This window comes from Nerophis lumbriciformis, linkage group LG18 (assembly GCF_033978685.3).
Source record: "Nerophis lumbriciformis linkage group LG18, RoL_Nlum_v2.1, whole genome shotgun sequence".
Classification (NCBI taxonomy): Eukaryota; Metazoa; Chordata; class Actinopteri; order Syngnathiformes; family Syngnathidae; genus Nerophis; species Nerophis lumbriciformis.
The window spans coordinates 12,915,523-12,926,441 of record NC_084565.2 but is presented as its reverse complement, the minus strand read 5'-3'; the positions used below and the strand labels follow the sequence as shown (position 1 = coordinate 12,926,441).

At 42.0% G+C, this 10,919-nt stretch overlaps 1 protein-coding gene across 1 annotated transcript; it reads right to left on the bottom strand.

Annotated features, from left to right (window-relative positions):
* Positions 1 to 1,188: 1,188 nt before the first annotated feature.
* tsfm (Ts translation elongation factor, mitochondrial) lies at positions 1,189 to 10,719 on the bottom strand. The gene is made up of 6 exons (XM_061977687.2): positions 10,554 to 10,719; positions 10,180 to 10,329; positions 9,989 to 10,117; positions 7,762 to 7,878; positions 1,776 to 1,857; positions 1,189 to 1,704 (listed from the first exon to the last, which is right to left on the bottom strand). Exons 1-6 carry the CDS (start codon positions 10,599 to 10,601, stop codon positions 1,316 to 1,318), a joined length of 915 nt encoding a protein of 304 aa, XP_061833671.1. The 5' UTR covers positions 10,602 to 10,719; the 3' UTR covers positions 1,189 to 1,315.
* Between the last annotated feature and the right edge of the window lie 200 nt (positions 10,720 to 10,919).

The window sequence follows — 10,919 nt, the reverse complement described above, 5'->3', positions numbered from 1 at the left end:
CATATAAAGGCGTGGGCAGCATGTCTGAGAACCTTGGTTTATGCATAGCACAAAGCAAAAAGATAACTTTGTCTGCAGTGTTATTTCATTTAAAATTTAAAAAAAAATTTGCGGCTCCCACTGTTTTCTATAATTTGCGAAACTGGTCAAAATGGCTCTTTGACTGGTAAAGGTTGCCGACCCCTGGACTAGACGTATAAGATTTCATGGGATTTAGCGATTAGGAGTGACAGATTGTTTGGTAAACGTATAGCATGTTCTATATGTTATAGTTATTTTAATGACTCTTACCATAATATGTTACGTTAACATACCAGTTGGTTATTTATGCCGCATATAATGTACACTTATTCAGCCTGTTGTTCACTATTCTTTATTTATTTTAAATTGCCTTTCAAATGTCTATTCTTGCTGTTGGCTTTTATCAAATACATTTCCCCCCCCAAAAATGCCACTTATACTCCAGTGCGACTTATATATGTTTTTTCCCTTCTTTATTGTGCATTTTCGGGCGGTGCGACTTATACTCTGAAAAATACGGTAGATTTTATTTCTAAAAGCACTTTACATTGATCAATCAACTTCAAAGTGCTACAGTGCATTTAAAAAATTAAGAATAAAAACAAAACAACGCTAGAACCACAAATAGCTGCCCCCAACAAGTAAAATAAATGGTAAAAACAATGTAAAAAAATAAATAAAACTAGAACAGCCTAATAGTTAGAACTAGCACACATATCAAAAAAAGCCTTTTTTTTTTTTTTTTTTTTTTAAAGAAGCCTATTTAACAGTCTGTGGTGCCCTCATGTGGTCAGGGAGAGCGTTCCACAGACTGGGAGCGGCGGAGCAGGAAAGCCTGGTCTCCCATAGTTTGGAGCTTTGTCCTTAGAGGTTGGAAGAGGTTAGCCTAGTGTCGTGGGGAGGATTTGGGGGTGAGTAGTTCTTTGAGGTAGAGAGGGGGCATTTCCATGGAAGCACTGGTGGGCAGTGTTGGGACTAACGCGTTACTTTGTAACGGCGTTAGTTTTGGCGGTAACTAGTAATCTAACGCGTTATTTTTTATATTCAGTAACTCAGTTACCGTTACTACATGAATACATTTCCCCAAAAAATGTGACTTATGTTTTTTTCCTTCTTTATTATGCATTTTCGGCCGGTGCAACTTATACTCTGAAAAATACAGTACTCTTTTCCCATCGTAACATTTATTATAGTTCATTTCCTCAGGCTGCGATCGTAAGTAGTTATCTCATCCAGAAGACATACTGTACATAATCATTAATCCATATGTTGAATTTCCTACGGCGTTTCATTTTCATAATTTAGCTTCTTCGCCGATGCTCTCTCCACACTGAAACCTGACAAAGTCCAGCACTCGCGCTCGCTGGCCCTTGAGGACCTGCGCCACGGTCCTGTCGGGGTCCCCCAAGAAGGTCTGCGGCAGAAGGCGCGTCTCGCTCTCGCCGCCGGGCAGGTCGTCCATGTTGCCCAGCGAGGCGGGCGCCTCCCCCACGATGTGGCGTCCCAGTTGGCGGCCTAGACTTTCCTCTTGGCCGCCCTGGAAGACCACCAGGGCGGCGTAGCGTCCCATGGCCACCTCGCTCTGGCCCGCCACGCCGCCGTGGACATAGAAGCCGATGCGCCACTCGTCGGGGACGCTCACCGTCACGGCTCGCTTCACCGACAAGTTCTCGCCGAGGCGACCTGATCGGAAGACGACAATATTTTACTTCCACGGTTTGCTGCGTGCACGTGGTGAAGCCAACGAAACTGACCGATGGTTAAAGCCACCTGGTCGGCGAGGCTCGCTCCATCCGTCCCGCTGACTTTGCTCAGCTGATCGGCGGCCATGACGTTCTGAAACGGAGGGTCAAAGGTCAGGCAGCTACTAGAAAACTATGCAAAGTACCGTATTTTTCGGACTATAAGTCGCAGTTTTTTTCATAGTTTTTTTCCTTCATTATGCATTTTCGGCAGGTAATAGAGGGAACCAAAACTTTTAGTTATATTTACATATTGTCGGAGGCAGATATTTACATATATCCGAATTTAAGTGTTACTTCTTTTTATTTCATTGTCATATTACAAAACAGCTAGTGTTTTTCTTCCAAATGTGGTCTTTTGGTTGTCTGCAAAACTGTGTGCTTAACCTTGAATGAGGAATGTTAGAGAGAGCGATAATAAGCATTTGTTTTGGCTAGAGAGACATGACTGCCAGGGGGGGAGGAAGACAGACTTAAGAGGAGAGGGTTTTGGTCGAGGGGGAACAGACCATCATGGCGGCGCGATAGAATGTTCTATGCTGGACTGGTCTCAAAGCTATATCTGCAAAGCTTTGCAAATATATTACAAAATACCTATTCTGTCTCTGGTGGTTTTTCAACTCAGCTTTAAGTGTCGTAAAGAGCTTGGGAGCGACTTGTGACTTGAATTCCCTGGGAGGAACAACTGGTCCAAAACGCAACAATTTCCAACCGCCATGAGTAGGCAAGATGAAGTGAAGTGAATTATATTTATATAGCGCTTTTTCTCTAGTGACTCAATGCGCTTTACATAGTGAAAGCCAATATGTAAGTTACATTTAAAGCAGTGTGGGTGGCACTGGGAGCAGGTGGGTAAAGTGTCTTGCCCAAGGACACAACGGCAGAGACTCGGATGGCGGAAGTGGGAATCGAACCTGGAACCCTCAAGTTGCTGGCACGGCCACTCTACCAACCGAGCTCTCCGCCCCAAGATGTCCACATGCGGAGTAAGACAGGAAGTTATTTTAGTTTTGTTGTTTTTAAGAGTGCTTAACTTCTTTTTACACTTGTAAAACAGGGAAGAACAATTGATAGTTGATTAACGTGCAGGATGTCTAAGGGGAAAAAAGGAAAAATTGATGGAATAAAAGAAAAAAGAGGAAAATTGAGGGGGAAAAGTGAGAAATTGAAAAACAGGAAAAATTAAGAGCATTGAGAAAAAAGGACAATAGAAGGAAACTTAAGGAAAAAAAGAAAATTAAGGGTACATTAAAAAAAGAGGACAATTTAGGGGAAAACAGTGGGAAATTGAGAAAAAAGAAGAAAACTGAGGGGGAAAAGGGGAAATTCAGGAAAAAAGACAAAAACGAAAACAATTATTATTGAGGAGAAATTAAGGGGAAGAGAGGAAAATTGAGATAAAAAGAGGAAAATTAACTAAAAAAAAAAGAAGAAGAAAATGTAAAACAAGAGGAAAATTGAGAGGAAGTAAATCAAGTGGAAAGTTTAAGAAAAAAAGTGAAAAAATTTAGGGGAATAAAAAAAAGGGTGAAATTGAGAAAATGGATTAGAATTGAGGCAAAATAATAGAACAATTGAGACAAAAAAAAGAACACAATTGGGGGGACTGAGGGGAAAAGAGGAAACGTTTCTATCAGCACAAAGTGCTGCCATACAAAACACTGAAAGAAAATGTAGACTACGTTTTACATTTAGATTTATTCTCATCTACCAACCTCTTTTAGACACGTCTATGTCCCATGTAATGTACCACTGAACTTTTACTAACATTATTGTCATGTTCAATCCTATAAGATGCATGCAGAGAAGTCAGACAATGTTTCCCATATGTCAACTTGATCCTGTGGCCACGCCACCTCAGGTAAGATACTTCCTGTGTTGTGACCTCGGTTTACCTTCTAATAAATACAACTGGTTGGGATTGTAATCATCCAAATATGATTATTAGCAAAGTGGACAAGGTTGTAGCTCAGAGAGAAAACGGAGGTGACAACAAGTGATATTTTGATGTGAAAATCAATGTTTAAAAGTTCACATGCATGAATGTTTAACGTTGGACACACTTTGAAACTGGAACAGATTATTTGGATTTGAACTATGACTTCCTCGAGATCTGGAATTGTATTCATATTTTACAAATATTAAACTTATCTTTATAATTGCAAGGATGTTAAAGTGCAATTCAAAGTCTGTACAATTATTAAAGGTCATTATTTATACCGTAATTGCATTATTTCCTAATAGCATAAAATGTCAACAGTTCTTGATTGTATTAAAGTTAAAGGGGAACATTATCACAATTTCAGAATGGTTAAAACCATTAAAAATCAGTTCCCAGTGGCTTATTCTATTTTTCGAAGTTTTTTTCAAAATTTTACCCATCACGCAATATCCCTAAAAAAAGCTTCAAAGTGCCTGATTTTAACCATCGTTATAAACAACCGTCCATTTTCCTGTGACGTCACATAGTGATGCCAACACAAACAAACATGGCGGAAAGAACAGCAAGCTATAGCGACATTAGCTCGGATTCAGACTCGGACTTCAGCGGCTTAAGCGATTCAACAGATTACGCATGTATTGAAACGGATGGTTGTAGTGTGGAGGCAGGTAGCGAAAACGAAATTGAAGAAGAAACTGAAGCTATTGAGCCATATCAGTTTGAACCGTATGCAAGCGAAACCAACGAAAACGACACGACAGCCAGCGACACGGGAGAAAGCGAGGACGAATTCGGCGATCGCCTTCTAACCAACGATTGGTATGTGTTTGTTTGGCATTAAAGGAAACTAACAACTATGAACTAGGTTTACAGCATATGAAATACATTTGGCAACAACATGCACTTTGAGAGTGCAGACAGCCCAATTTTCATCAATTAATATATTATGTAGACATACCCTCATCCGCTCTCTTTTCCTGAAAGCTGATCTGTCCAGTTTTGGAGTTGATGTCAGCAGGCCAGGGAAGCTAGGGTCGATAGGGGGTTTAGCTCGCTCGTCTGCGGGAACAAACTGCCGCCATTGCTTGCCGTGCTAGCGAGGTCCTTTGTCCCTGAATTGCTCACACACTCCGGCAGATTCAATGGGGGTCTGGCGGCAGATTTCTTTGACTTTATGGTTGGAAATGCATCTGCTTTGAGTGTCGCAGGATATCCACACATTCTTGCCATCTATGTCGTAGCATAGCTTTTCGTCGGTAAAGTGTGCGGAACAAACGTCCAATTTCTTGCCACTTTGGCATCTTTGGGCCACTGGTGCAACTTGAATCCGTCCCTGTTCGTGTTGTTACACCCTCCGACAACACACCGACGAGGCATGATGTCTCCAAGGTACGGAAAACACTCGAAAAAACGGAAAATAACAGAGCTGATTTGACTCGGTGTTTGAGAAAATGGTGGATTGCTTCACGTTGTGACGTCATCGCTCTGAGAGCGAATAATAGAAAGGCGTTTAATTCGCCAAAATTCACCCATTTAGAGTTCGGAAATCGGTTAAAAAAATATATGGTCTTTTTTCTGCAACATCAAGGTATATATTGACGCTTACATAGGTCTGGTGATAATGTTCCCCTTTAACAGCCATTACAATATTTTACACCTGAATGACGGAGAACAACGTTAATATGCAAAGTTGATAAGAGCGACAGTCTGAATTTGCATTATTTTCTAGCACTTTTTAAAATATACACTTGTAAGATACCGTATTTCCTTGAATTGGCGCCGGGTATATAGTATGCGCCTGCTTAGAATTTCCACCGGGTCAAAGTCGTCACGTCACGAGTGACACTTCACCTGTCATCATTTTCAAAATGGAGGAGGCTGATTTCAATCATTTAAAAATCGCATAAAGGGAAGAAGATTAAGAGCTATTCAGTAGGATTTAAGGTCCAAGCTATTGAATATGCTAAAAAGAACAGTAAGCAGTAGAGATGCGCGATTTGCGGACACAACCGCGGAGTCCGCGGATTATCCGCGGACTCCGCGGTTGAAATAAAAAAAAATTAGATTTATTCCATGGGTCGGGTTCGGGCGGTTGAAATAGAAAAAAATTAGATTTTAAATAGATTCAGGCGGGTGGCAGTTAAACCAATTCGGAAATATATATACATAGTTAAATGTTGTTACCCACATACGAAAAACGAGCAGGCACCTGCAGCATATGCCACAACAGAAGAAGAAAAAAAAGAGATGGACACTTTTACGGAGCGGAGAAGGGACGCCTCGCCGGGGTCCGGGACCGAGGCCCCTTCCCCCGAGAGGGCCCCACCGGGAGCCGTAGCTGAGGTGATCCGCGAGAAGGGCCCGACGCACGTCCAGGGTCACCACCGCCCCCACCGCACCGACACCCCGCCTCGTCCGCCTTCGCCGCGGCCGGCGTCACGCGCAGCAGGTAAGCAGCTTACCTGCCCGCCACCCCCGTGGCCGGGGGCTCGTAACAGGGGTCACTCCGCGCGCAGTGCGCTCACGAAAGGGGTGGGGCTCACCCTGGTGAGCCGAGTGGGCCACTTTTGGTAAGCAGAACTGGCGCTGCGGGATGAACCGAACGCCGGGTTAAGGCGCCCGATGCCGACGCTCATCAGACCCCAGAAAAGGTGTTGGTTGATATAGACAGCAGGACGGTGGCCATGGAAGTCGGAACCCACTAAGGAGTGTGTAACAACCCACCTGCCGAATCAACTAGCCCTGAAAATGGATGGCGCTGGAGCGTCGGGCCCATACCCGGCCATCGCCGGCAGCAAGAGCCGCGAGGGCTAGGCCGCCACGAGTAGGATGGCCGCCACGGTGCACGCTGAAGCCTCGGGCGCGAGCCCGGGTGGAGCCGCCGCGGGTGCGAGGGACATCGCACCTCCACGCGCTTGGAGGTGCGCTCAGCGCGGCTCCCAGATGATTGCGCACTGGTGTGCGTCTGGGCCGTGACAGCGTGGCACGCATTGAATGTCTCTGCTGCATTGGATCAGTCTCCTTTTTTTAACAGGCAAAAGCTTTATAACCTCACTAATGCCTTGCATCGTCTATATTAGATATATAACAACGGGCGGGTGCGGTTTTGATTAAATGTTAGTTCGGGTGGATGCGGATGGTTGACGACTTTTGTGATGCGGTTGCGGATGAAATAATTGCCTATCCGCGCATCTCTAGTAAGCAGCTATGTTTTATTAATATACCGTAGCTGCGTGTGTCAAATATGAGTCATTAAATGACTCCCGCCTCCTGGTGGTAGAGGGCGCTAGTGATCTTTCTTGCGACTACTCGGCTGCAGAACAAGTGACAACAAGCAGCAACAGTTAGCAGCGATCATTTATTTTTTTCCTCTCGCTTGCACTTTTAACATGGAGGATTACATATCTAAAATAAAATAGTTTTCTAAACTGGACTTTCAATCGAAGCAGGAGGTAATAAAGGAAGAGACAGAGAGACTTTTAAAACTGAAGAAAGATAAGGAAGACTTCTATAAACAAGTTATCGATGCTTTTGTTCAGAAGGAGTGGCGCATGGACTTCATTTATAAGTAAAGGTAAGACCATAACGTTTTTTTTTATTAAATGTGCTTTTCATGATGGTATCCTTACATCACACTCAAATTTATAAGCGCAGGCCTAAATTTACCGCATGCCTTTGGTAAGCGCCGGAGTGAGAAGAGGTTTTAAATTAATTACCGCCCCCGGCGTCAATTCAAGGAAATACGGTAGTTAAAAAGTAATTAATAAACATTTCCTGTACACTTCAAGCTTTGTGATGGAGACAGTTTGACTCTGGAACAGATCATTTGTGTTGCTGTTGACATTTTATTAATATGACCAGCGCTTAACTTATTTTTACACTTGCATGGCAGTTCAAATGTGACAGTTTTAGTACTTACATGATTTGTTACGGTGAAAAGTGTTTATTGGCTATAAAATCAGCCGATGTTGGCGACCTCGTGTCACGCGACGCTAAAAACGACAGAGAGGCCGGTTGCCATGGCAACAAGCGCACCTCATTACTCAGCGGTCTTACCTTGACATATCCTGTCGGGCTTTTATTTTGGTGGTGAGCCATGGCGGAGATGGCCACATCCTTCACCAGCTGCTGGAACTTGTCGTTGCGAGCCACAAAGTCCGTCTCACAGTTGACCTGCTCCCCACACACACACACACACACACACACACACACACACACACACACAATTATTGTATGTTACCTTCTTGAGACCTGAGAAAAATGCCTATCTCTTTAGGACCACCCTTTCTAGATATATAAAGAAGTGTATTTACAACATTAATAATATATGCATACTATGCAAACATAAAAAAGCTTGTTGTGAAAGATTTGTTGGAATTTCACAAGAAAAACTTTGAAAAAAATGTTGACAGTATTATAAGTCGTAATTTTACTCAACCCAAGTCAAAATTTCACAAGAAAAACTGAACATTTGTGCAATATTATGACAAAAGTTGGAATTTTACTCAATAACAGTCGCAATTTTACAAGAAAAGGTTGACATTTTGGCAAAATAATTGTAATTTTACTCGACAAATGTCACAATTTTATAAGAAAACTTTAAAATGTTGGCAATATTATAATAATAATCAGAATTTTACTTGGCAAAATGATGACAAAAGTCATCATTTTACTCAAAGAAGGTCACTATTTTACAAGAACAACAATAAAATTGGCAACATTGTGATAAAAGTCAGAATTGTATATGACAAATGTCACCAGTTTGCATTAAAAAGTAATAATTTTACGAGGAAAATATTGCAATACTACAGAAACGGAAAGAATAAAAGTTAAAGTTAAAGTTAAAGTACCAATGATTGTCACACACACACTAGGTGTGGCGAGATTATTCTCTGCATTTGACCCATCACCCTTGATCACCCCCTGGGAGGTGAGGGGAGCAGTGGGCAGCAGCGGTGGCCGCGCCCGGGAATCATTTTGGTGATTTAACCCCCAATTCCAACCCTTGATGCTGAGTGCCAAGCAGGGAGGTAATGGGTCCCATTTTTATAGTCTTTGGTATGACTCGGCCGGGGTTTGAACTCACAACCTACCGATCTCAGGGCGGACACTCTAGCCAATATGAGAAATTGTTCCCAATTTTATAAGAAAAAAGGCGACACATTGTGAGAAAAAGACTGCTTTTAGTTCTTTCTTTTTTTTTAAATCGTTTAATCTTCATTATTTACTTCAAGTTATTACAGCATGTCTCTATATACATATTTATTTTATTTATTTTTTTAAAAATTGGCCAAAGGGGGCGCATTTCAATTTGTGAGATTGTGAGAAAAAGACTGCTTTTAGTTGTTTTATTTAATTTTTTGTTTGTAATTGGTTTTTAATCTACATTATTTACTTTAAGTTATTAAAGTATGTCTCTATGTACATTTTTATTTTTTTTATAAATTTTGGCCAAAGGGGGCGCATTTCAATTTCTTACACACACTTGTTATTTCATATGTTGAACAGATGGGGGCACTTTTAAAAGTGACACACAGTCAATTTGAAAAATCCCTCCTTTTTGGGACCACCCTCATTTTGATAGATGTCACCACAAATGAGACATTCTCTATTAGATGCAATGTTATTGGGACCATGATTTATGTCATCACTTGTTCACACCTCCTCATATGGAAGATACTTTTCCTTGTAAGGGTAGAAATACACACTTTAAGTTATTAAAGTATGTCTCAATGTACTTTTTTTTTTTTTTTTTTATACATTTTGGCCAAAGGGGGCGCATTTCAATTTCTTACACACACTTGTTATTTCATATGTTGACCAGATGGGGGCACTTTTAAAAGTGACACACAGTCAATTTGAAAAATCCCTCTTTTTTGGGACTACCGGTACCCTCATTTTGATAGATGTCACCACAAATGACATTCTCTATTAGATGCAATGTTATTGGGACCATGATTTATGTCATCACTTGTTCACACCTCCTCATATGGAAGATACTTTTCCTTGTTGGTGTCTCCATTACCTCCCTGCTTGGCACTCAGCATCAAGGGTTGGAATTGGGGGTTAAATCACCAAAATGATTCCCGGGCGCGGCCACCGCTGCTGCCCACTGCTCCCCTCACCTCCCAGGGGGTGATCAACGGTGATGGGTCAAATGCAGAGAATAATCTCGCCACACCTAGTGTGTGTGTGACAATCATTGGTACTTTAACTTTAACTTTAACTTTAAGAAGGGTAGAAATACACAAAAATGATCACAACATGTTAAAGGACATCATACCTCCACCATGACGGCGGCTTTATCCCGCACATAGAGCCCGATGAGACCCTCCTTGGCTTTGCGGCCCTCCAGCTTGTTGGCCCTGCTCCATCCTTCCTTCTGGGCCTGCTCGTTAAGCCACGCCTCCGCCTGGTTTGAGTACCCAGAATGCATCACTGCACAAGAAGCCTTTGTGTAAATAGAAAATGTACCTGCGTTATGTCGTTGTGGAACTTCTCCAAAGCCTTCTTGCAGTTGATAAAAGTGTAGCCCGATCTTTTCCGAAGTTTGACGAGGAGATTCTTGTCCACTGCCAGAAGATGACTTCCGGTGTGAAAAGCTTGCGCGTGCTGGCTGCCGACCTGAAGGTGACGACGTAAAGCTACAAATATCAGTTTAAAACACCCAACAACACTTTAATACAACAAAGTCACATTAACAGGCGACATTTATCTAGAAATACCGAAGCAGAAAAAAAATTAAGACATTTAGCCGAGGTCGGTACACTGGAAGTGACGGAAACGAATAAACTATTTCCGTGACAATTCACTAACATGAACACATTTGACATCTACACCCGACTCACCTTAGCCAGATCTTTAGTTAAAATCTTGAATAAAAAGCTGAGCGACATTTTGGACGCGTCCAGAAGTCTTGTGGAAGAGTGAATGTCATTGACGACTACGGAAACCCAGGAGGTCCAAACCTGCGCGCGCAATGAGCTTGTTATTTTTGGTGCAGCGCCCCCCGCAGTCAAGGAGGAGAACCGCAGTTGACTGTAATGACCTAAATGGAGTGAAATAAAAACAATAAAATATGCAACAGTTTTTTATTAAATGAACACAGATTAAATATAATTAAGTAAAAAAAAAGATTTGTGTTCTGTTACATGCATATAACGTAAACAAGGTATAGTATTAATTTGTATGTGATGTTATTTTAATCCACAGAC